Source organism: Ursus americanus, chromosome 23, assembly GCF_024610735.1.
Source record: "Ursus americanus isolate L20-20 chromosome 23, mUrsAme1.1.p, whole genome shotgun sequence".
In the NCBI taxonomy this organism is placed as follows: domain Eukaryota; kingdom Metazoa; phylum Chordata; class Mammalia; order Carnivora; family Ursidae; genus Ursus; species Ursus americanus.
In genome coordinates, this window is record NC_142149.1 from 21,414,307 (window position 1) to 21,440,024 (window position 25,718).

General features: G+C 56.6%; 1 protein-coding gene across 3 annotated transcripts; it reads right to left on the reverse strand.

The window, feature by feature from the left end:
- Window positions 1–358: 358 nt before the first annotated feature.
- ERBB2 (erb-b2 receptor tyrosine kinase 2) lies at window positions 359–25,656 on the reverse strand. Of its 3 annotated transcripts, none has more exons than XM_045777752.2 (27): window positions 25,382–25,656; window positions 18,504–18,655; window positions 17,419–17,632; window positions 16,495–16,629; window positions 16,135–16,203; window positions 15,829–15,944; window positions 15,544–15,685; window positions 14,372–14,491; window positions 13,984–14,110; window positions 12,301–12,374; window positions 12,122–12,212; window positions 11,728–11,927; window positions 11,221–11,353; window positions 11,041–11,131; window positions 10,189–10,349; window positions 6,926–6,973; window positions 4,929–5,067; window positions 4,724–4,846; window positions 4,341–4,439; window positions 3,874–4,059; window positions 3,584–3,739; window positions 3,393–3,468; window positions 2,915–3,061; window positions 2,431–2,528; window positions 2,028–2,216; window positions 1,498–1,750; window positions 359–1,365 (listed from the first exon to the last, which is right to left on the reverse strand). In XM_045777752.2, exons 1-27 carry the CDS (start codon window positions 25,452–25,454, stop codon window positions 995–997), a joined length of 3,783 nt encoding a protein of 1,260 aa, XP_045633708.2. In that variant the 5' UTR covers window positions 25,455–25,656; the 3' UTR covers window positions 359–994. The 3 variants fall into 3 exon arrangements, with proteins under 3 accessions (XP_045633708.2, XP_045633709.2, XP_087710565.1); XM_045777753.2 differs by lacking the exon at window positions 25,382–25,656 and adding an exon at window positions 19,321–19,464; XM_087854439.1 differs by lacking the exon at window positions 1,498–1,750 and having other exon boundaries at window positions 1,222–1,365.
- Window positions 25,657–25,718: the final 62 nt, after the last annotated feature.

The window sequence follows — 25,718 nt, forward strand, 5'->3', positions numbered from 1 at the left end:
CTCTCATAGCCAAGGCAAGGAAAATGAGTCACACAGTAGACACCGCCTCTTCTTTCCCCCTGGTCCCCGTACCCACAGGGAGGAAATAACCCCCATTCCGGTGGGTGGCCTTAGGAATTCATTTTTTCTACACTAGAATGATCTGGTTATCTAAGGGCTCTCAGATCTGAATCCCAACTTGAAGATTCCGCCCCCCCCCAACCCAACCCAAAAGCCAGGAAACAGGAGAATAGGTTCCTCATTCAAGCTTTCTTGATTCCTAGCCACTCCCTCCAGGAAAAGATGACTTGAGTGTAAGTTAGGAGGTGAGCGCTAAGGGTTGGCACAGAGCCACCCCAGACATAGGCTGGTGCCCAGCTGTTTTCCAAAATATATTTGCACATGGAGAAGGTGGGTGTGGAGAAAGGACACCCTTCCCCTAACCTGAGGGTCCCACCCCCCTCCACAATACCCGCTCTCCCTGGGTCCTTATTTCATCTTTAAAAAAAAAAAAAGTAAAAACAAAACAAGAAAAGCACTCTGTACAAGGACTGGATCTGGGTGGCTTTGCTGCTCCCTTCCTGGGCTCAGAGCTGGGTCTCAGGGACAGTCTCTGGACGGGTTGCTCTTGTTCCTAAGACACTCCCTTGGAGCCTCCTCCCCGTCTAGGCCCAGCTTCCCTAAGTCCTTCAGTGTCAAAGATCTGGAGTTAAGAGAAGCAGGTTGAGCTGCTCCCTCAGGTAAGGAGACTGGCTGTGGCATCCATGGGACCCAAGAGTTGGTTGGGGCTGTGCTCCGCAGTCAGTCAGGACTCCCCAGTGCTGTCCCCTCGACCAACCAGGCTGGGCCCCTCTCGGCCTCATGGGATCTGAAGGAGGAAGGTTCCCGGTGCGGCAGGATCCCCTGGATGTGGGCCAAGAGCCCGTTTCCTGCCTCATCCCGACTCAGGCCAGAAGTCAGGCCTTCCCCACTCCCTGAGGGTTCAGCAGGGCCTCGGCAGACTTGGCCTCTTGGCTCACACTGGCACGTCCAGGCCCAGGTACTCAGGGTTCTCTGCTGTAGGGGTCCCTTCAAAGGTACTGGGTGGAGAGCCCCGCTCTGATGGGTCCTGGTCCCAGTAATAGAGGTTGTCAAAGGCTGGGCTGAAGGCTGGAGGAGGGTGGAGCTGAGGGGCAGCCCTGCCCCGGGGTGCCAAGTACTCAGGGTTCTCCACCGCACTCCCAAAGGCAAAAACGTCTTTGATGACCCCATTCTTGCCAGGGGAGAGGGTCTTGGGGGACAGAGTCTTGGGCCTTTCCAGGGTGGCACCAGCAGGTCGAGGAGGAGGCAGAGGGCCTTCTAGGGGTGACGGGGGCTGCGGCCAAACCTCTGGCTGGTTCACGTATTCTGAAAGGCCAAGAGGAGGGGGCTCATTAGGGGAAGGAACCCATGTGTCCCAGCTACCACCAGTCCCCCCACACCCCCAGCTCCCTCCCCGACTTCTCTCCCAATCTCTTAGCTTGGGCCTGGATTCCATACCAGGCTGAGGGCTGCTGGTCAGGGGGGCAACGTAGCCATCAGTCTCAGGGGGCAGGGGTACTGTAGGGTCCTCGCTGTACCGCTGTAGAGGGCTCGGGTCCTGGGGGGGAAGGCTCTGCAGCCCCTTGGCTGCCCCCATTCCCAAGTCACCATCAAACACGTCAGAGCCAGCCCCCTCTGACGGGGCCAGTGGAGACTTGGGGGGCTCCTCCTCAGAGGGCTCCAGTCCCACTGTCAGCTCACCACCGCCACTCTGGAGACGAGAGAAGGTTGTGCTGGGGTCATTCATGGATCTGGGATGGAGACTCCATGGGAGGTGACAGGGTCCCAGGAGATGAACAGGTCACCATTGGGGTTTGACAGTCACCGTGGAGAGAAAGAGGTCAAGGGTTGGAAGGCAGTAGGAGTCCTCAGGGATAATGGGGTCTCCATGAGAGGTGATTGTTGGGGGCGGTGACACAGGAGAAAGGGACCCCAGTCCGTGGGGGAGGTAAGTACACCCCCAACACGGTGTGACCGAGGGCACTGACCCTGGTGGACGAGCTGCGGTGCCTGCGGTGGGCCGGGCCCCCCGCTCCAGGGGCAGGTTCTGGGCAGAAGAACCCCTGCTGGGGCACCAGGTACTCCTCGGCATCCACCAGGTCCCCCATGTCATCATCTTCCAGCAGCGAACGGTAGAAGGTGCTGTCCAATGGGCTGGCGGGGCCCAGGTCTTCATTCTGGGGAGGAGGGAGACAGCGTGGCAGCCTCTCCCCCCAGCCCAGCACACTGACCCCCCAGGAAGGCTCCGCGAGGACAAGGTCTGACAATCAGGCAAGGGCTGGGCTCAGAGGGCTGGGCTCAGAGGCCCGGGACTGAGTCCTCTCCCTCCCCACCCTCTGTGGGAGTGTGCTTTTTAGTCACATGCAGGGATGGAGTGGAAAGGCCCCGTACCTGGATGACCACAAAGCGCTGGGGGTCCCTGGCCATGCGGGAGAATTCGGCCACCAACTCCCGGAACCGTGGTCGACATTCAGAGTCTATCATCCAACCTGGGGGCAGGACGGAGCTCAGCGTCTCAGTTCTGCCTGCAGCCTGTGTGCGGCCCTACTCCCTCCCTCTCCGGTCTGGTCTAGACAACCCCTGTGAGTAGAGCCCAAGCCCTCCGGTCATAGAGAAGAGGTCTCAGACTCAGGTCCTGAGCTAGATCCTTTGAGAATCTCTCCTAGTTTCCCCTATTTTGCAAGTAACTCTCCTCCTAGCTGGTCTTCTAGAACTCCTCTGGCCTGGTACTGTAAAAGGGAAGCAAACCCTTCCGAGGCTCCTTTAACCACACTAGGGACCCTGCTCTTGGTCCCCTCCCATCCCCTTTAGAGGCCCCTCCACCCAGGACCTCCCAGCCCTCCCTCCAGGCAGCCGACACAGCTCAGCCACGCACATTTAACCATAATCATGTAGACGTCGATGGTGCAGATGGGGGGCTGGGGCAGCCGTTCCCCCTTCTCCAGCAGGTCAGGGATCTCTCGGGCTGGGATCCCATCGTAAGGTTTGGCCCCAAAAGTCATCAGTTCCCACACAGTCACACCTGGGGCAGAGATGGGGTTAGGGTTAGAGGTGGAGGGGGGGACAAGAGGGTACTTTAGTGCCCTGAGCCCCAGAAGCTCTGCCCAAGAACCTGGCACCACGGGGGAAGGATGGGGGGTGGGGTGCAATGCCAAGGGGCAGGAGCTAACCCAGCCTTTCCTTAGTCCCAGGGAAGTGCATAGACCCTGGCAGCCCCTTCCTTCCCTCCCACATTCATGCTAAGATGTGTCCATTAATTTTCCCATTCCTGCTCTCCTCCTCCCAGCATGCGCCCCTCCCCCAGGGCCACAGCTCCTTGTCCAGCCCTCCTCCCAAACCCCCGGGCCACACACCGTAGCTCCACACGTCACTCTGGTGGGTGAACCGCCGGCGGAGAATGGACTCCAGCGCCATCCACTTGATGGGCACCTGGGAGAGCAAAGAAGTCACACTAGGTGTGGTGGGGAGAGAGAGGGCTGTTCTTAGACTTCTCCCAGGGGCCAGACCCCACTCCACCTTGCCTCACTCTGCTCCCTCTTCTAACCTTGCCCCCATCCGCGTGGTACTCGGTCTCATCAATGTCCAGCAACCGAGCCAGCCCGAAGTCTGTAATCTTGACATGGTTGGGACTCTTGACCAGCACGTTCCGGGCAGCCAGGTCCCTGTGCACGAGCCGGACGTCCTCCAAGTAGCTCATCCCCTGTGATCAGAGGCATCGATGTGGACCACGCTCTGGCCGTACTCTCCCAAGAAGCCTCCCCATCCTAGCCCTGTGTGGAGACAGAGGCTTGCCCCCAAGGACACCCGCAGAGCCCAGGCCCCCTAAGTGCGTACCTTGGCGATCTGCACACACCAGTTCAGGAGGTCCTGGGAGCCCAGACGCCCACGGTGCTCTCGGACGTGGTCTAAGAGGCAGCCATAGGGCATAAGCTGTGTCACCAGCTGCACCGTGGACGTCAGGCAGATGCCCAGAAGGCGGGACACATATGGGGAGCCCACTCCAGCCATCACATACGCTTCCTGGGGGCAAGGGTATTCACTGAGAGGGTGTGGGAGACCACAACCCCACAACCACCACACATCCCTCTTGAGGGCCGAGGCATTACTGGGGACCCTCACTCAATCCAACCCCATCCGTCACAAACCAGAAACATGGCCCACAGGCAGGAGGTTAAGAGTCGAGGTTTGGGGGACCACAAAGTGTCTCGCCAAACGCCAGTGAACAGAGCGAGCCCAGAGCCCAGACCTGCAGCTGGGGGTTCCCTCCTATGCTCCCGGCCGGAGAGCGTGCAGGGGCTTACGTCCAAGATTTCTTTGTTGGCTTTGGGAGATGTGTTTTCCCTCAACACTTTGATGGCCACTGGGATTTTCACATTTTCCCCGTCAGGGATCCAGATGCCCTGGGCAGAGAGAGGAGGATGTGAGCAGGAAGAGGGCATACCAGATCCAACCCATAGGGGTCCAGAAGGTCCTTACTTGGGCTCTGAACGCCCTCCCCAGCCTGGGGCCAATCCCACTATTTGGCCCCGCTCTCCACTCCCTTTTCCCTTGCTCCAGCCTCCAACCCAACTGCCCCCCCAAACAGCACCACCCCCGCTCTCCCGGGGGTCCCCACAGAAGGCTTGGCCACACCCCCCACATCCTCTGGGACCGCCCACCTTGGAACTTTGGCCCCACCCCTGACCTTGTAGACCGTGCCAAAAGCTCCGGATCCAAGCACCTTCACCTTCCTCAGCTCTGTCTCTTTCAGGATCCGCATCTGAGCCTGGTTGGGCATCGCTCCGCTAGGCGTCAGCGGCTCCACCAGCTGGAGTGCAGGGGTGGTGCGTCAGTGACACAGGCTGGGCCGCAGACCCCAAGCCAACGGGGAGGCCCCCCGACTGCCTCACCTCGGTTTCCTGCAGCAACCTCCGCATCGTGTACTTGCGGATCTTCTGTCGCCTTCGCTTGATCAGGATGCCGAGGACCAGCCCCATGACCACGGCCAGCAGAATGCCCACCACAGCGGCAATGATGGATGTCACAGGGCTGGGGGCGGGAGCCGGGGTTAGGGAGTGGGGCCCAGGCTGGGCCATAAAGGGGTGAGGGAGCCCCAGGGAGGGGCATGCAGGTCACTGGTGTTTAGAAAGGGAAGTTGGGGGGCCCCGGGTGGCTCAGGTCATGATCTCAGGGTTCTGGGATTGAGCCCCCCTGTCAGGATCCAAGCTCAGCAGGGAGTCAGCTTGTCCCTTTGCCCCCTCCCCCCCCACTTGTTCTCTCTCTCTTTCTCAAATAAACGAAAATCTTGGGGCTCCTGGGTGGCTCAGTTAGTTAAGCATCTGCCTTCGGCTCGGGTAATGATCTCACGGTCCTGGGATCAAGCCCCGCACTGGGCTCCCTGCTTAGCGGGCAGTCTGCTTCTCCCTCTCCCACTCCCCCTGCTTGTGCTCACTCTCTCTGTCTCAAATAAAAAAATTAAAAATCTTTAAAAAAGAAAGAAAGAAAATCTTAAAAATAAAAGGGGGGGTACAGGCCCCTGGGTAGCTCAGTCGTTGGACGGCTGCCTTCAGCTCAGGTCATGATCCCAGGGTCCAGGGATCGAGCCCCGCATCAGGCTCCCTGCTCAGCAGGGAATCTGCTTCTCCCTCTCCACCACTTGTGCTCTCTTGGGTTCTCTCTCTCTCAAATAATAAATAAATAAGATAGTTAGAAGCGCGACCCATGGACTCCATCCTCTCCTGCTCAAAAACCCTCCCTTGGCTCCAACCACTGAAAGCCTGGAACACTGAAAGCCTCCTTAACCCCATCTCCAAACTGTCTGTGTGCCTGCCCACGGCTCTAGCCTAAGACCGTGAAACTTCCTGACAAAAATCACTAGGGAGCTGGTTAATGTGCAGGAGTCTGGAGCCCCACTCCCGGCAACTCTGCTGTGGTATGGGGTGGGGCCCAGGAATGCGCACCCAGTGATTCTGATGTCCGAGCCAAATTTTTCACCCATAGGTCATGATTTTCCACACCTCCCAGCCTTGGTGCATTCTGTTACTCCTGCCTGGACCACCATTTCTCCATGGGGTCATCGTTCAAAACTCAGCTCACCCTGGCACAGATGAAACTCCTGGGTGTCGACCCCACATCATCGCCATCCTTGCCCCCCTCCCTTGCTTGGCCAAAGCCTGGCACATCACAGACCTCTCGTGAATGCTGGTTTCACGGACAAACGATCGCCAAGGACACAGTCTGATCTGTTTTTGTCCCTAGAGTCTTTCCCAAAGCTGCCCACTGCCCAGAAATCAAGTCCATCCCTGTGGCCCGGTAGTGAGGGAGGATCTATGCCCTAACCTGACTCAGATTCACCCCTTCCACCCTTCTCTGTGCTCACTCAATGGCCCACCACACCAGAACCTTCGAACAAACACATCCTAGATTTTCCTGACCCCTCCCCCACCGTGCCACCTGGTTGCTTTCTTCCTAATGCAAGTGACCTACCTGCCCCTTGTTTCAGGCCCTGGCTCAAATGCCACCTCCTCCTTGAAGCCCCCCGCCACCCGGTTAAGACTTCATCATTTGCTCCAGTGCCACTGCACTCTCTTCTCAATCTACCTTTTGTCCCAGGGGGTTGAGTGCTGCCTGTGTCCCTTAGGAGACATCTAGCTACTCAAGGGTGAAGGGGTACTGGGGGATCTTCCCCATCTTTTCCTGTTCCCCAGCCCCTAAGCATCCTAAGGAGGTCCTCTGTCTACTTGTTGAAGCAAACTGAAAGGGAAATCAACAGTGGAAGACTAGGCTGGGAAGGGACAGGTGTCATGACAGGAGACCCCCCCCCCCACCACCACTGTAGCAGTGACCACCCAGGGGCTGGTAGGGGCTTGAGGGACAGCATAGGGTGTGTCCCGGGGACCGGGCTTACCTGGCTCTCTGTTCGGCGGGGCAGCCCCTCTCGTCCAGGTCCCCACAGCTGCAGGAGAGAGAGAGAATCCCGTCAGCGAGGCTGGGAACCTCCTCCTAGGCTCACTCCAGCTTCACAACCATCCCGGGATGGGTGTAGCTGGGTTATTACCCCGTTTAACAAAGGCAGAAACTGGACTCGAGGTCACCAGAGCTGTTTCTACCACCCCACAAGGGGATTCCTTCCCCGGCCTTGAACTTGCATTTCCTGCTCCCCTCCACCTCCCTGTGGTAGGTAGGAATGGGCGGCACCCAAAGGAGCATCAAGTCCAAAAGCACGGCCACCTCCTCTGCACAAGAAGGCCGGGGTAAACTGGCCCAACTTCTGCAGAGGACAGTCTGGCAATGCGGTTCCACCTCTCAGGATATACCCTAAAAATGCCAACACCTGTAGGCCAGGGGGCACGTACAAGATGCCCACTTGTCCATGGAGCTCAAGTGCAATAAACTGCAGTCGAAAGAAAAAGAAAAAGTAAAAGAGAAAGAGAAAGAGAAAAAAAGAGAAAGAAAATCAATATCCCTCCAACAGGGGCATAGTGAAATAATACTACATCCGTGCTGCAGACTGAGTAGTTAAAAAGGGGGGGGGGGGCTCTAGGGTGGCTCAGTTGTTAAGCGTCTGCCTTCGGCCCAGGGCGTGATCCCAGAATCCTGGGATCGAGTCCCGCATGGGGCTCCTCCGCTGGGAGCCTGCTGCTTCCTCTCCCACTCCCCCTGCTTATGTTCCCTCTCTGGCTGGCTGTCTCTCTGTCAAATCAATAAATAAAATCTTTTAAAAAAGGTGGGGGGGAGGTAGATCAGTGTGTCTTCACAAGAAAGGACTCCAAGGTACACCAAGTGGGGGGTGGGGGAGGGAAGCAAAGTACAGAACGTGCGTAGAACGTGATCCCATTTGCGTGAGCAAGTGCACACACACAGACCTGTCTACGAGATGGACTGCAGGACATTTTTTAAAAGATTTTATTTATTTGACAGAGAGGCAGTGAGAAAGGGAACATAAGCAGGGGGAGTGGGAGAGGAAGAAGCAGGCTTCCCGCAGAGCAGGGAGACCAATGCGGGGCTCGATCCCAGGACCCTGGGATCAGGCCCTGAGCCGAAGGCAGATGCTTAATGACTGAGCCACCCAGGCGCCCCTCAACCATTTTTTTTTAAAGTTTTCTTGTTTTCTCTTTTTATTTATTTATTTTTTTAAATTTATTTATGTGACAGAGAGACAGCCAGAGAGAGAGGGAACACAGCAGGGGAGTGGGAGAGGAAGAAGCAGGCTCCTAGCAGAGGAGCCTGATGTGGGGTTTGATCCTGGAATGCCGGGATCACGCCCTGAGCCGAAGGCAGACGCTTAACGACTGAGCCACCCAGGCGCCCCTCAACCATTTTTGACTTACAAAAACAGCACTCTTACTGGACTCAACCTAAAGTGAATGTAATATATGTTTATGTAAATGCATAAAGAAAAGCCTGGAAGGATGACATCTGATGGTTCTCCCCAGGGGAGTGGAAGAAAAGGGCACATTTACTTTCCAATATTTATACTTTTTTTTTTTTAAGATTTTATTTATTTATTTGACAGAGAGAGAGACAGCCAGCGAGAGAGGGAACACAAGCAGGGGGAGTGGGAGAGGAAGAAGCAGGCTCATAGCAGAGGAGCCTGATGTGGGGCTCGATCCCATAACGCCGGGATCACGCCCTGAGCCGAAGGCAGGCGCCCAACCGCTGTGCCACCCAGGCGCCCCTCCAATATTTATACTTTTATATTGCTGAAAGTGTTCATCGCAAGGATGAATTCATGTGTCTCGTGTGTAATTAAAGACAACTAAATGAAAAAAAATTAGAATAATAGGGTAGATCACCATGTTAGGACATGGAAAAACACTGCAAGAATCTGTTAAGTGTAAAAAAGGCAGGGACACCCTGGGTGGGTCAGTCGGTGAAGCGTCTGCCTTTGGCTCAGGTCATGATCCCAGGGTCCTGGGATCAAGCCCCACATCGGGCTCCTTGCTCAGTGGGGAACCTGCTTCTCCCTCTGCCTCTGTCCTTCCCCCCCCTTTCCGCTTGTGCTCTCTCTCAAAAATAAAAATAAATAAAATCTTTAAAAAAAAAGAAAAGAAAAAAAAGCAATTTGCAAACAGTATGTATGGTCTATGATCCCATTTTAGTAAAAAAATACATGTGTGTTACAATGTGCACAGATAAAACCAATTAGAGAATAATAATATATATTAACATATAGTTTATATATAAAACATATATGTTAGAATATGAACAGATCAAAAGAACTAAGAGTAATTATATATATTTAAACACATTTTACGTGTTATGTTAGCATGTGCACAGGTAAAAACAGGAAAAATATTACAAATTATTAACAGCGGGGACAGAACTGCTAAACGACATTCATCTATATTCCATGTTTTCATTAAAAAATTTTTAACAGGGGCGCCTGGGTGGCTCTGTCGTTAAGCTCAGGTCGTGATCTCCAGGTCCTGGAATCGAGCCCCACATCGAGTTCCTGGCTCAGCAGGGAGTTCGCTTCTCTCTCTGCCTCTCCCCCCTTCTCGTGCTCTCTCCCCCTGTCCCTCTCTCTCTCAAATGAATAAATTAGGGGCGCCTGGGTGGCTCGGTTGTTAAGCATCTGCCTTCAGCTCAGGGCGTGATCCAGGGGTCCTGGGATCGAGCCCCGCATCGGGCTGCCTGCTCAGCGGGAACCCTGCTTCTCCCTCTCCCACTCCCCCTGCTGGTGTTCCCTCTCTTGCTGGCTGTGTCTCTCTCTGTCCAATAAATAAATAAAATCTTTTAAAACAAAAACAAAAAAAGAATAAATAAAATCTTTAAAAAAAAATTTTTAACAACACATGTTACTTTTGCGGTCAGAAAAAAACAAAAACAGGGGCACCTGGGTGGCACAGCGGTTAAGAGTCTGCCTTCAGCTCAGGGCGTGATCCCAGCGTTACGGGATCGAGCCCCACATCGGGCTCTTCCGCTATGAGCCTGCTTCTTCCTCTCCCACTCTCCCTGCTTGTGTTCCCCCTCTCGCTGGCTGTCTCTATCTCTGTCGAATAAATAAATAAAATCTTTAAAAAAAAAAAAAGAAAAAGAAAAAAACAAAAACAAAACTAAGAGTCTCAGGATAAGCAAAGGTAGAGTTATCCCCCTTTTATGAGAAGAGCCTCAGAAAGGCTCCCACGACAAAGCTCTCCTTCCCGCAGAAAAGACCCTCAGACTCACGAGTGGGTGCAGTTGATGGGGCACGGCTGGCATGTGCCCTCCTCATCTGCAAACTTCCAAATGGGCATGAAAGAGAGGTCGGGTTTCACACCACTGGGGCAGCGAGCCACGCAGGAGGGAGGGTCCTTGTAGTGGGCGCAGGCCACACACTGGTCAGCCTCCTGGGAGGGGAGGAAGGGTTTGTAGGGCGCTGGCACCGACACCCCCAGGGCAGCAGGATCCAGCCCGTGTGTCCCCTTCGCGCTTCCCACGGCCACTCAACAGCATGCCATCCATCCCCCACCCCCACCCCCGGCTCTGCTCCTGGGACAGCCCAGCCCTGCTGGGTCTCCTGCCCCAAGTCTGGGGCTTCAGATGAACCGGAAGCTCAGCAGGGGAGTGTATTACTTAAGATACCACAGCAAGTAATAATAGTAACTAATATGTAGTAAATCTTTCCTGTGCTTGGGCCTGCACCAAGCCCTATTTTAAGTTCATGTTTATTGCATTCCAATGAGGTAGCACCTCATACAATATTCATTTTACAAATGAGCAAACCAAGGTTGGAAGCAGGGCCTGGATTCGAATCCAGATAGTCCGATGCCTAAGCCCATAGGTCTGACCACCTTGGCACAACCACAGCCAAGCACACAGGCCTCCCTGGGCCCCTCGCGTAATCCGAGAGTTTCGGGGTCCACCACACGACTCCTGCAGTCCCCAGCGTCCCCAGCCTCCTTCCACCCTCCCACTTTTCCACCCTCCCGCGATCCAGGTCTGAACTCGGAGCCCTCTTCTGAGACAGTGGACCGACTTGGCCTTGCTTCCCTCCAGCCCTCGCTTCCTTCCACCCAGCTCGAGGCCCCAGCAACTCACCGACCCAAAGCAGGTCACTGAGCCATTCTGGGGCCGACACTCGGGGTGGCATGGCAGACAGTATCTGTCCTTCACATATTCCCGGGGTAGCCTGACAGAGGGGGCGGCTGATGAGGGGGGGTCTGGAAGGAGCCCCCCCTGTGCCCTCTCCCTGGCCGCCCCCCGCCCCACCCTGCATACCCGTGCAGTTCTCGGCATTCCTCCACGCACTCCTGGCCCCGAAGGAATTGGCTGCAGTTGACGCACTGGGTGGGCCCCGGACCCCAGCAGTGCCCATGGGCGCACAGCGGGTAGCAGGCCAGGCCCTCGCCCACTGCAGTGAGGAGGGAGGGATCAGACGGGGACACTCGAGGGAGGTTCCAGGTTCAAGTGACCCAGGGGAGGAGGCTGGGGCGGGGGCCGGTGACCGTGGCCCAGAGGTGTGGGGACAGGTGCTGGGCAACACGGGGCAAACAAAGAGCTGAGGTTCCAGGGCCAGAGAGGAAAGGGAAGGCAGGGACGCCAAGGCGGTGTGACAGGACCCAGCCGGAAGCCATGGCAAGAGGTCAAGCCAGCCAGAGCCGTGTCAGGAATGGTGCAGCGGGGATGGGCCGTCTGCAGGGGCCCGAGATTGCGGCTGCGAGGGGCGCCCGGGCACCCCTGCGTGCTGGCAGACGGGAGCGCGTGGTGCCGGGCTCCCTGTCTTACCGCACTCGGCCTCCGGCCGGTTGGCACTGTGCAGCAGGGCTTGGTGGGGGTTCCGGAAGAGCTGCTCCCAGGGCACCGTGTGGATGAAGCAGAGACGGGCGTTGCGGTGGATGAGGGCCAGCCCGCTGCCCAGTTCCCGCAGCGAGCGCAGCCCCAGCCAGCTGATGCCCAGCCCTTGCAGGGTCAGCGAGTAGGCGCCACTGCGGGAGGAGTGTTTGGCTGTACCACTGACCCTCCCTTGTCACCAGGGGCCACCCTCCCGTCCCAGCACGCTCTGCCAACTCCCATGGAAACATGACTGCGGAGTCCCAGAGAATAGGAGTGCCCACCACACCCAAAGCCTCTCCACAGGCTCCCCAGGAAGCTCCTCGGCCCCCCCTTCCCCGGTGCTCACTCATGCAGAACTCGTCCCCGGATTACTCGCAGGTTCTGGAAGACACTGAGGTTAGGCAAGCTGTCCGGCCACGCTGAGATATACAGGTAACCTGCAGGCACAGGGGGAGGCTAGGGGTGTGGGGACAGGATGAGGACCCCCAACCCTGTCAGAGCAGGACGCAGAGAGGCAAAGCCCACCTGTGATCTCCTCCAGGGCCTCGAACACTCTGAGCTGTTCAGGCTGCAGGGGGGCAGTGTTGGAGGCTGGGTCTCTAGGAGGAGGATTAGGAGAGGAGTCAGCAGGGCCAGGAAGCTGGTGGGCATGACCCCCAGAGCTGGCTCAGCCACCCTCCCCCAGCCGCCTCCATTAATGACTTTACTTAAACCCTTTGCCCATCAAGCCCGGCTGTTTTCATCCTGAGTTTCAAAGCCCAGCCCTTAGTTTGGCAGGGTCTGTCAAAACAATATTTATATCCTTTGATCTAGAAATCCTACTTCTAGGAATGTGGCCTAGACAGACATTGGCTCTTGTTCCCAGAGACACATACAGCACAGAACTGTTTGTAAGAGCAAACATTGAAAACGACCTAAATACCCATCAGTAAATAGGGGAGCTGTTAAATATAAACCCCATCTAGCCTGACTACAGACAAAAACTAACATTTAAGAGCACTTAAAAAAAAAAAAAAGAGCACTTAGTATCTGCCAGGCACCGTTCTAAGAGTGTATGAATATTATTAACTAATTCAAATGTTATAACCACCTTATGAGGTCGGGGCAACTTTGTCCCCATTTTACAGATGAGAACATGAAGGTACAGCAGGCAGGTCACATGACCTGAATAGGGTAGAGCCAGGTTTCAAACCCGGGCAGCCTCGCTCCTGAGCCCGGGCTCTTAGCGGCTGCTCTTGGCCGCCCTCCTCCACAGCTGTCGAAAGCACGAGGCAGCTGGACACGAAGTGCGGTGACCAGCTCTCCGGGGCAAGAGGCAGACAGTGCTCGCCATGAGCTCCCACTTTAAGTCAACCTCCTCAACAAAATTACTAAATCTACGTTTCTCTGCGTGTGTCCATCCACGGAGAAATGGCCTAGGAGAACCCACACACGCCGTTAGCAGTGGTTGCCTCTGGAAAGGGGAGTAGAGCTGCAGGAAATGTTAAAGGGAATTTTTTCTCTTTTTTTAATTCATATTTTTATTGAAATCTAATTCACATACAATAAAATGCATGGTTTTAACGTACAGTTTGGAGTTTTGACAAATTCATTCACTCATGTGCCCACTACCCCAACCGATACACAGAATACTGCCATCACCCCAGAAATGACTTTGTGTCCCCTTCCAGTCCCCCCCACCCTGGGGACAACCACTGTTCCGATTTCTATCACCACGGAGCGGTTTTGCCTATTCTTTGCCTCACGTGAAGGGAATCGTGTGCCCTGTGGCCTCTCTCCTGCCCGGCTGACCTCGCAGAACGTGATAACTTTGAGCCGCTGTCGTTATCTATCAGTAAGTAGTCTGTTTCTCTTTATTGCTGACAATGCCATCGTGTCGCTAGAGCACTATTTACCCTTCACCTGTTGATAGACATCTGCATTCTTTCCAGCTGACAGCTATTACGAATAAACCAGTACGAACTCGAGAATTTTCCTTCGGATGGCTTGACCTCCATACAAGTGCATATATGCGGCGAACATATCATGTATGAACGCAACCCCCCGCCTGGTCCTCACACACACCCCCCACCTGCTTCTTTTGCATTTCTGGCCTCCCGCCTCTGTCTCCCAGCATCCCCCAGAGAGGCTGCCCCTTCTGGGCGCTCAGGATTCAGTGACCGCCCTGGTGCCGCTAGACCATGGGTGCTTCACTCCGCACACCCTTACCCCTCGAAGCTCTCTGGCAGAAACGCCAGGCTCCCAAAGATCTTCTTGCAGCCGGCGAACTCTTGGATGTTGGCGCTGGTGACCGCCCTCGCCTCCCGCAGGTGCTCCATGCCCAGACCATAGCACACTGTGCAGAAGGGCAGGCGGTGAAGGGGCCATCTCAGCCCCCGCATGGGCGCCAGGGCCTCAAACTCCAGGGCCCTGTCCACAGTCCCCCTCCACCGCACCGAACACTGACAGGAGATATGGGGGACCGTGTGGGACCGATCCAGGGAGGGCCAGGACAGAGACAGTGGAAGGAAAGGACCGGATCCCAGGAGGGTCTGAAGAGGGACGGGTACGCAGAGGGACAGAGCACAGCCTGGCTCCAGGCGTGGCCAGCGGTTACCTCGGGCACAGGGTCTGCTGCATTTCTCACACCGCTGGGTGCCATCCTCAGCCGTCACCTCTTGGTTGTTCAGGGGACAGACCAGGGTGCAGGATCCCACGTCCGTGGACAGGTAGTTGTCTGAGGAGATGCAGACCGTGGGTCCAGCGGCCCTGGCCCTTCACGCCGCACCGGGAGCAATGTCACCGTGCCCACAGAATACGACAGTACCAACCAAGACCGAAATGCCCTTACCGTGCGTCTGTGCCTTTCACTTTCATTTACGCCTCACGACAACCCTATGTGACGGGCAGCTGGACTTCCATTTGGCCAAGAGGGAACCAAAGCATTTTTATGGAAATTACTCAAGGTCATTGTGCTTTTCAGCGGAGAAGCCAGAAGTTGAACACGGTCTGTCTCTGCATTTTGAATTCTGACCTATCATGCAGCGGGTCTGACTAGGACCCAAGAGCCCACTCTTGTCTCCCATGACAGGAAGAAAGAGGGCACCAGGTCCAAGGTCAGTCCCCAAATACACATCAATAAATAGGGGAGCTGTTAAATAAAACTCTGATCAATCTAGACTATTGAATAAAAATTAGCATTTAGGAGTGCTTAGTACGTGCCAGGCACTGCTGTAAGAGCTTGACAAATATTAACTCATTCAGGGGCGCCTGGGTGGCTCTGTGGGTTAAGCGACTCTTGATTTCTGCTCAGGTCATGATCTCAGGGTCTTGAGATCAGCCTGCATCGGGCTCCACGCTCAGCAGGGAGTCTGCTTGAGACTCTCTCCCTCTGCCCCAGCCTCTCTCTCTCTCTCTCTAAAAATAAATACATAAATCTTTTAGAAATATATGGACTCATTCAAACGTTATAACCACCTTATGAGGTCGGGGCAACTTTGTCCCCATTTTACAGATGAGAACATGAAGGTACAGCAGGCAGGTCACATGACCTGAATAGGGTAGAGCCAGGTTTCAAACCCAGGCAGCCTCGCTCCTGAGCCCGGGCTCTTAGCGGCTGCTCTTGGCCGCCCTCCTCCACAGCTGTCGAAAGCACGAGGCAGCTGGACACGAAGTGCGGTGACCAGCTCTCCGGGGCAAGAGGCAGACAGTGCTCGCAGTGCGCTCCGTTTACATAAACCAACCCCCTCCCAGCCAAATGACAGACGCACGCTTCTCCCTGGCACTCACAGGGACAGGCGGTCACACAGCTGGCACCGAAGGTGTATCGGCCCTCAGGGTTGGGCATGGATTCGAACGTGTCCGTGTTGTAGGTGACCAGGGCTGGGCAGTGCAGCTCACAGATGCCACTGTGGTTGAAGTGAAGGCAGGCCTGGGGGGAGGAGCGGGACAGGGACAGGCAGCTGGTGGTCACTGGGCACCTGGTTCTTTCCTGGTGTGCAAGGAGCAACAGGGCCGTAGCAGGTGGGGGGACCCCTCCCCTTGCGCCCACCCTCGGGCCCCGTGGGCACATACCAGGCAGTCCGAGTGCTTGGGGCCCGTGCAGCCAGCCGCGCACTGCTCGTGGCAGCAGTCAGTGGGTTTTGGGCCCTTGCAGCGGGCACAGCCGCCGGCACAGACGGTTCGTGTCACTGTCAGACAAGGGGCAGCATGAGGCCTGGGCAGTCGCCCGGGGAACCGGGAACCCTGGCATCACTTTCTGTGATGACCTCCTGCCACAGGGAAGACGCCGAGACCTGGTGACCCCCACCCCCACCCCGTGTCCCCTTTATTCCACTCAGCCCCTCTGCCCCCCAGATTCTGGGCCTCCCTAAGACTCACAGCTCTGACAGTCCCCGGAACTTGCTCCCCAGCAGTGGGGGTCTTTACAGGCTGGAGAACAGAGTTGGCCTGGGGAGAGAAACAGAGACACAGAGACCAGGAGGCAGAACGCACAGTGAGGGAGAGACTCTGCAGGAACAAAGGACCCTAGGCACAATCCAGAAGCAGACGGAGGTAGGACAGAGGGCCACAGAGGTGAAGAGACACAGAGGGATGGCAGGAGGGGAATGGGACAGAACAAGGGAATGGGCAGTGTTAGCGCAGGGGTGGGGAGTGGGGGGCGGTGTGAGCCAGGAGTCTGGGGTCTCTGGGCTACCCGAGAAAGAGAGGAAGCGGCAGGCAGGGAGGTGCATGGCTTACAGGCCCGAGAGCGGTTGGTGTCTATCAGCGTGAGGGCCAGCTGGTTGTTCTTGTGGAAGATGTCCTTCCACAAAATCGTGTCCTGGTGGCAGAGCTGTGGGTTCCGCTGAATCAAGACCCCTCCCTTCAGGATCTCTGCGGGGTGAGCAATGTTCAGCACCTTCCTTTCCTGCCTGGCCCCTTCCGCGCTCCCGTGGGGCCCTCCTGACTTCTTTAGAGGTGAACAGGCCTCTTAAACCCACCCCAGTTTCCCCAGGGATTAGAGAAGACACCAACATCTTCTAGCTCTACCAGTCCCCACCCCACCCCCACACGAACAACCTGAGATCCAGGGAGGGGTGGGCTGTCCATGACCTGGTCCAGATGGCCATGCCACTCCCTCCTGTCCTCCACCTCTACACCCTGTGCACACGGTTTCGTGGTTAAAAGAGACTCTGGAGTCTGAAAATCAGCCTCACCACTAACTAGCTATGTAACCTTGAGCAAGTCACTCATCCTCTGTAAACCCTGTACAGTTTTCTCATCTGTAAAAAGAGCCTAACATTGGTGCTTCCTTGCAAGATGATAGCACCAAGATGGGATCCTGCATGCAAAGTAACCGGCCACAGAGTCGGGGATGCTGTCAGCTCTGGGGCTGCCATATACAGTTACACAGGTTGTTCACTGCACATGGGTACTCGGCCAAAAAGTGGAGAAACCCCAGCCTGTATCCTCATTATTAAACTGTGTAGGGTCGTACAAGCCGTGACTTCCTGGGAAGGAGGGAAATCTTTTTCTAATCTTCACCAAGGCACCTTCCCTAGCTCCACCGCATCCATCCGGAAGGGATGCCAGTTCTAATTCACACGAAGCTTCCCGCGGCTAGCAGTGGCCCTGGCCAGCTCCCAGAAACGAGGAGAAGGTGTTGGTGACAGTGGTGACCACCTGTGAGGCTTCGAAGCTGCAGCTCCCGCAGCCCTCCTGGGGTAGCCCCTGCCACAGAGGTGTCCCCCTCGGGCGGCTCTCCATTGTCCAGCACGGCCAGGGCATAGTTGTCCTCAAAGAGCTGGGTGCCTCGCACGATTCGGAGCCTCTGCAGCGGGACCTGTCTCACTTGGCTGTGAGCAATGAGCACATAGCCCTGTACCTCCTGGATATCCTGGGAGGGAAGAGGGTCAGGTGGGGCTGAGGCAGGCCTGGGCCCTGGAATACTACCAGCCCCCCCCAGCCTCCTCAGGGTTATCAAGGGCTTGGAGATCTGGGGTCAAGCCCCCACCCACTGAGAAGTCCAGCGCTCTCGGGCATAAAGTAGAGATCAAGGCCACTCTCCACTTCCCCGGCCAGATTCTTATGGGGTCAAGACAGATAACCGGTGGGGGGAGCACTTTGTGAACTGAGAGCAAGCACCCCACCCTCTCTGCATCTCAGCTTCCTCGGCCATGAAAGGGAAGACCTGCGTGAGAGGATGTCTGTGATCTGACCCCGCATCACAGACGTGGCCCCACTCCAGGCCACTCCAGGCCACGGCAGACACAACCCAGCAGGCTGGTTCCCTCTCTCTCCCCTGTTCACACATTTCCCATTTGGTGGTTTCCCAGAGGGGAGTCAAAGCGTGCTTATTGCTTCCAAAGCCAAGGGCCGAGACCACATTCACACGGCTTGTCAGTAGCAGAACGGGACCTAGAACCCACATCTCCCAGCTGCCCGCTCACCGCTCCAGGCAGGACAGGGACAGTGGCTGGGGCAGGGGGTAGGGGGAGGGCAACATGCTGGCAAGAGGGCAAAAACATTTAGCACAGAAACGGTTGCGTTCCACCCCGAGATGTCTGTGGCCCGCCACGTCATAGAGAGGGAGTCAACCGGTCTTGCAGTAGGACAGACAGGGAGTAGACATCAGAAAGGACGTCGTCCCAGCTGAGGAACCCCAACAAGAGAGGAAACAGAGCGCACCCTCCTCTCCCACCCATTTATAGGCATAAGGCTCCGCTCAGCTGGAGGCGGGGCCTGGCTGGGTCCCCCAGGGGCCTCACCTGCAGGAAGGACAGGCTGGCATTGGCGGGCAGGTAGGTGAGCTCCAGGTTACCCTGTACCACTTGACAGGCCTGGTAGAGGTGGCGGAGCATATCCAGGTGGGTCTCGGGACTGGCAGGGAGCCGCAGCTTCATGTCTGTGCCGGTGCACACTGGCGAAAGGGAGGGTACGGGTCAGAGGGCACTGCCCAGGGAGCTTCTCCAACCTGGCCCCTCCTCTACACCCACCACCCAGAGTCATGCCGTCTCAGACGGCGGGAAGCACAAGCGAAGGACCCCTCTTCCCAGGTCCCTTGCACGTGCAGAAGGCACAACAGCAAAAGAAAGTTTGCGAGTCTGGGAAGAGGAAGGAAATCCAAGGAGAGGCCCCTTCTAACTTGGCCCATCCTGAGCACCCAGAGGGGGCCCCACTGTGCCAGCCCTGGGGAGCCTGCCCGCCTGATCCAGGGTGTTGGCTGGCAAAGAAAGCCTCCCTTTGTCCCAAAAGCCCGACTCATGGCCAAGGGGTAAAAATCCCCCGAGAGAGGCCATGATGAATCATGAATCTTCCGGATCCCCCCTGCCCCTCTCCCAAGCAAACAAACTCAGGGCATTCTCCCCACCCCATTCCAGTACCACGCACATGCCAACCTCTTGGCAAGGGACATCCACCCCCACAATGCCACCCAGAAAGGAGGGGAGGAAGGTCGGCTAGAGTCATAGCTGGGGCACGGGGACCCCTAGGGGCCTGGTCACTGCAGGGACCTCTGGAATTCCCCGAGGCAGAAAAAAGGAGCATCAGACCCCAACAATGGGCATCCGGACCCAGGCTACAGACCTTGGGCCAGAGTGATGCCTCCTCTGACGGCTCCCATGCGGGTGCTTCACCCTCGCCACCTCGTCAGGGCAAGACTCCAGAACCAGCTGGCAGAATCTATGCCACGGAACTCCTGCCACAAGGGCACTACGTCAGCCCTGCGTGCCTGCCCGGTGCCAGCCATCAGCCAAGGGGCATCGAGATGAACTGCCTCCCCAGCCCACCCGGACCCCAGCGGGGTATCCCGGAGACCCGAAGGGCCTACGAAGCCCAGGGATATAGAAGGGGTAAGCCACCCCTGGTGAGGGGCTGCTGGGGACAGCCGCTGGCCCGGTGCCTGCCAGTAGGGGGGAGATTAAAGTGCCCAGCTGAACTCGTTTTTCTGCTCTGGTGAGAAGGTGAATCACCTGGCGTGTCTTGCCCAGGAGGGTGTGCCAGTGCGGGGGGGGGGGGCGGAGGGCACCCCCAGAGACACAGGCCCACAGGTGCCTGAGCCGCCTCGATTTCCCGTGGGCCGCCACCCCACCTCCCACAGCCCACGTGCAGATTCAGGGGGACAGCGGTGGCTGACTCCGAGGTCTGACACCAGGGCTCCGGCTCCCCCAGCAACTTGGAGCCTGAAGTCCAATCCTGGGGGAGGGGGGGGTAACAAGAGATACCCTGTGCTTCCAGAAAGCTGGGAAAAGGCTGGTGGGGCAAGCCCCTGGGGTTCCTGCCTGGGCCAATGGGCCGTGAGCTGACAGCCTCCCAGTAAAGCCAGAGTGGTCTCTTTTCCCACCCCTTTGGACAGATAGGGAAGGAAGCAAAGAGGGAGGAAGGGGAGGGCCCAGAAATAGAACTCAAGGGTCCCTCCCCCCAGACTCCCAAGAGAAACAGGAGCTGGGGGTGGCAGGCCAGGCCCAAAATAACGCCCGCCCGCTGCTAGGACCTCCCGCGGCCTCGGCAGCCTCAGCTGCTTTGGAGGCTCAGCTGTCTTCAGGCCCAGACCCCAGAGCTCTGGCCCAAGCCCGGGACAGCGACAAACAGAGCTGGGGCAGAGGCTGTCTCCACCCCCTGTGGCCCTCTGCCACCTCTAAGGGACACCAGCTGTGGCAACCAGGCAATAGGAAAACATCAACAATGGGAACACCGAGGGCAGCCACATTAACTGAGCACCTACTGTACGCGGGCAGGCCCTCTGGGCGGAGCCTCATAACGTCATCCAGAGGCTGGGACTGCAACCTCTATCTTGCAAAGAAGGAAGCTGAGGCCGACGGGGCTTATTCTCCCGAGATCATAAAGCTCGTAAGCAACAGAGGCAGGATTTGAACTTGAGTCTATCTGACTTTGATCCTACATTCTTAACTGGACACGTACAAATTCCTCCCACGCCCGGTGCAAAGGGAAATACACAGCCAACTCTATCGATGCCACCGATAAACACTACGGGCTCTGGGCAGGGCAGGGTGGCTGGGCTGAGCTGAGGGCCAGAAAGAGCGGCAGCCCCGCCCCACTAGTAAGTTTGTTTGTGGCTGATTTGAGGCTAAGATTCTTTAAGTGTTTGCAACAGGTGGTAAAACTGGTACAGAGACCTACTCTCCCAGGGAGCTGGAGGCTTGTGGCGAATTCCCCCACCACGCTTGCATGAAGCCAAGAAGGGCCTCCTGACACCTCCCCTACCTCTCCACCTCCGTCCCCTTCACCAGGAAGCTCAGCCCCTCCCTCCCACCCACTCCCCTTCTCACCAATCTCCTCTCCAGTCCTCACCACAGTCCCCATATCCACCCAGCCTCCACTGACTTTCGGGGTGGTGGGTTAGGAAGTCCTGTTCTACAGAGGGGGGCTCTCTGTCTCCAGGACCCCTGATCTTCAGGAGCCCCACCCTCTAGCTGTGCAAGCAGCACTGTGAGGCAGGACCAGCCCAACACCAGGTTAGAGTTTCCTGGATGGATGGATGGATGGATGGATGAAACTTCCAAAGCAAAAGGGACCAATTGAAGTAGTCGTGTCCATCCTTCTGCTCAAAGACTGCTCAGGATCCTTTAAATCCCTCTGGCTGGACTTCAGTGTCAGGGTTCGGTCTCCCCCCGGGGGTGCTCTCAAGCGGGTTCTTTCCTCCCCACCAGACTTCAGCCCCAGATGCTTCTCTTGCTCACCAGCAAGAAATACTTCCTTTGGTTTTCATGAACACTACCTGCCCCCTCAAAGCTCACCTCCCCCAGACCCAAAGGGTAGGAGTCCATTCTAGTGATGCCCAGAACTCACCCACCACATACACCTGGTATATCAAGGCCCATATCACACCAGGGCCCGAGTTCAGGGTCATTAAACCAGAACCCTAGCTGGGGCTGCTCATGTGTGACCTTGAGCAAGTCCCTGGACCTCTGGGGCAGAGTCCATTATCAGACACATCTCTATGCTCAGCAGTGCCTGTGACTTTGTGGGTACTCTCAATGAATATTTTGTGACCTGAACTTGGCTGTAAGGATGGGATAATAAAACAATAACAACTCTTACTCTCTCCAGAGAAGTGAAATGAGAGTTAAATGACATAATGAATCAAAAAGCAGTCTGTAAACACGACAAGGCTTTGTAAACAGAACTGAGGCAACACAAACACTGGCTATAATAATCTCCCACTCCTGGAGAGCACACACCCCTCATCCTACGTGGGCTCTCTTCCCAGGGGTGGGGAAGAAAGGTGGCCCCAGCAAGAGATGGAGATGTCACCCCGGAGGGTCTTCCCACAGGCAAAGACAGTGTGGGGGGATCTCTTTCCAGATCATTTCAGCACCCAGGGGCAGGCACAACTTCCTGGGCCCTACTCCAGCCCCCCACCCCAGCCCCCTACGGGCTCCTCATGCTTCCACTCCAACTGTCTCCCTCACCCATAGCCCTGCAGGCCCCCCTGGCTTCTGCCCTGTCCCTGCTCTCAGTCCCTTGCCATCCTTGGGGGACATGAGAGGAAGGCAGGCATGGGCTGGACAGGGAGGGAGAGGACCTCGGTGGGCCCCAGCTCACCGCCCTTCCTACAGCCTAGATAAAGGAGGTTAGCCACGTGAACTGCAGAGTAGCACCTCCACCCCAGTCTGGCTGCCCAGCTGCCCCTGAGCCTCTGCTCACCCCATTCCTGTTAAATAGGATAAGACTTTGACCAACTCCTTTTTTTTTTTTTTAAGATTTTTAATTTATTTATTTGACAGAAACAGAGACAGCCAGCGAGAGAGGAAACACAAGCAGGGGGAGTGGAAGAGGAAGAAGCAGGCTCTCAGCAGAGGAGCCTGATGCGGGGCTCCATCCTAGGACCCTAGGATCACGCCCTGAGCCGAAGGCAGAGGCTTAACGACTGAGCCACCCAGGGGCCCCAAGACTTTGACCAACTCTTAATGCCTCATTAGACATTATTATTGGGTCTAGACATTTTTGGGTCACTAGGAAGCCTTGGATAAGTCACTTCACTTCTTTTAACCGTGTGTATCCACTTCACTGGATTGTTGCAGAGATGAAATGAAACCGTCCATGGGAAAGAACCTGACATATAGGGAGCACGTCGCACTTTTTTTTTTTTTTTTAAGTTAAGGCAAGAGAAGTTCATATAGCAGGAGTATGGGTAATTCCAAACCAAGAGAAAATAAAAGGTGCCCTTCTATTTGGAATGCAATGTATTTTCTCTTTTTGCATTTCATTCTAGCTTTTCAATTGGTTATTTTTCCCTTGAATATTAAAATGAAGTTACTTTCCCCAACTATAGGAAAAAGGAAGTTGTTGGAAGAATTGTTTGGGAATTAAAATAGGAGCTCCGCAAGATAAGAAGTCTGTGTTTGTTACACTTGACGAAACTTTGACCTCTAAGAATGGATCCTAGGGGCACCTGGGTGGCTCTGTCGGTTAAGTGTCTGACTCTTGATCTCGGCTCAGGTCGTGATCTCAGGGTCGTTAGATTGAGCCCCCACATGGGACTTGGCGCTCAGTGGGGAGTCTGCTTGAGATTCTCTCTTCCTCTCCCTCTGCCCCTCCCCCTACCTCCTCCCTCCCTTTCTCTAAAATAAATAAATCTTTAGGAATGAATCCTAGCAAAATCCTGACCCTCTGGGTCCTCTCCATCTCCTCTTTCCCCCAAATGCCTGCCCCACTAGCCCTCAGCCCTGGGATACAGCAGGGGTGCTGGAGGCGGATGGGCGGGGCGCTGCCATTGCAAACCATTTTCTGCCCGACACGCCCAGCATCTGTCTTTGCACCCAGCAGTGCAGATGGAGGGGTGAGATCGACCTGAGGAGGCCCCAGTCGTCAGTGGGAAAATGGACCCCTAGGATCCCAGCACTGCAGCAACCCAGCTCCGCTCCCCCCCAACATCTGCTCAATGCACAGGCCCAGGTGAGGGAGGCAGCAGCTCGGTCTAACAGTGCAGCCCCGCCTCACCCATCTCAGCAGAAGGTCAGAGCTGAAGACACCGCCTGGGAAACAGAGAAGGACGGGCTCCCAGGAAAGCAGAGCCTTCCTCAGAGAGAAGGCGTGGGGCCGCCTCCCGCTGTTTACAGCCGATCTGGCCCAGCACCTTGAGGGAGTTCCTTGAGAGGGCAGAGTTCAGCTAAGTCCCCAAGCCAGCAGGGAGACTGCTGTTTGGCAACACAAAGCCCAGACACACAAACACCCAGGCCACGCAACTCAGGAACACCCTGGCACAGACACCCCTCAGATAACGCAGCAATGCTCAGACAGAGGGGCCCTCGGGCAACACACAGACAGAATGACACCCACCCCTTCTCCAGACTCCCTGACTAACGGAGACCACCCACTACTCCCAGAACACTCTCATTTTGTCTTCCCCACAACCCAGTGATGCAGGGAGCAGTGTCCTCCATTGTTCAAGGTAGACGGATGCTGAATTTGAATTCGTGGTTGGGGTCGCACCGTCTAGGATCCAGTCTTGGACCCACCACTTCCTTGATGCTGTTTAACCTCTTTAAGCCCACGTTTCGCCTAGAAATGGGAATACTAGTAAGACTTCTCTTGTAGGGTTGGTCTGAGGACTAAAAGGAGGGAATGCGTGCAAACCACCATGCACCATGCCTGGCACAGAGCGTATTTCAAGCCCACATTAGCTTGAATTGTCCGGGCATCTGGATGGACAAGTGAGGCATGCCCGCACTGCCCCCACCACCACCCTTCCCCACATGCTGCATAAAGGGAAAGGCAAGGCAACCCAGCCCCCGGCTTACCCTCGTCTGGCCCTATTTCTTTGGCTTTCCTCTCCACGCACCCCCAACTGCCCAGGAATCCCTCGCCTGGAACTCTCCCACTCTATGCCCCAGACCAGGAAGACCCACCACCAACCCTCCGTGGCCCATGCTCTCCAAAAGTCACAAAGCGCACAGTCCCTGAGCTGGCCCTCAAAGAAACTCGCTCAAAACAAACGTCTCCCCCTCCCCCCACCTCAGACTCCAGCATGAGGCAACTCTGCAGTCCGACCGGCCACCCTCTCCTGCCCGGCTCTGGCCGGACAGGTTGTTTTCCCCACCACCACCCCCCCACACACACACCCCGATCCTGCCTGAAGCTGGAGGAACTAAACCCAATCGGCGGCGGGGAGGGGGGCGGGGGGCAGGGAGGGGACAGGGGGAGGGGCAGCAGAAGGGACCCCCGAGGAATCCAGCCCAGTCCAGTCTGGAGGCGGAGGCTGCCAACTGGAAAGGCTCCGAGAAAGTTTGAAGGGGCTCAAGAAAGGGGAAAGAACACACACACACACACACACACACACACACACACACACACACACCATGCAGTACACCCTTTGAGGGCAAACTTTCTGGACAATTTCACAGAACTTTTCTGACAAGTTCCCAGAGCCGTCGCGGAGTCTGGAAAGCGCCAGTCTCTTGACCGGGACAGTCAGAGCCGCTGGGGCGTCATCGCCCCCGCCCCACCTCCCTTTTGCCCCCCTCCCTGCCGAGGCAGGCGGCTCGCCGCGCCGGGACCGTCCGAAACTGCGGATCGGGAAGCTCGTGTGGCCCCCACTGCTCCCCGCCTGCCCGGGGACTTCGGCGGGGATCCCCGGGCTGCAGGGGCGCGTCGCTGCTGCGCGCCCTCCCCACGCCAGACCCACCTTGGGTGCCCGCGGCTCCGGAGGGCAGGAGGGCGAGGAGGAGCCCCCAGCGGCACCAGGCCGCCAGCTCCATGGTGCTCACTGCGGCTCCGGCCCCATGGCTCGGGCTGGACCGGGCTGCGAAGGGCCGGGCGGCTGCCTGGGGGCTCTGCTCGGCTCTCGGGGCACGACGCGGGGGACTCTCAGCTCCACAACTTCATTCTTGTACTTCCTCAAGGCAGCCCTCCTCCTCCACCTCCTCCGCCTCCCGTGATTGGGAGCTAGCGCGCTCACGGCTCGCCCCCCCACCCCCTCCGCCGCATTCCAGCGAGTCCCTGGGAGTGGCAACTCCCAGCTT

Coding starts and splice junctions, on each gene's coding strand:
- ERBB2 (XM_045777752.2), bottom strand. CDS start 25,454: ATGGAGCTGGCGGCCTGGTGCCGCTGGGGGCTCCTCCTCGCCCTCCTG. Junction 11,132..11,220: donor GAATGCCGAGAACTGCACGG/GTATGCAGGGTG, acceptor CCCCTCTGTCAG/GCTACCCCGGGAATATGTGA. Junction 4,440..4,723: donor CTTTTGGCACGGTCTACAAG/GTCAGGGGTGGG, acceptor CTCTCTGCCCAG/GGCATCTGGATCCCTGACGG.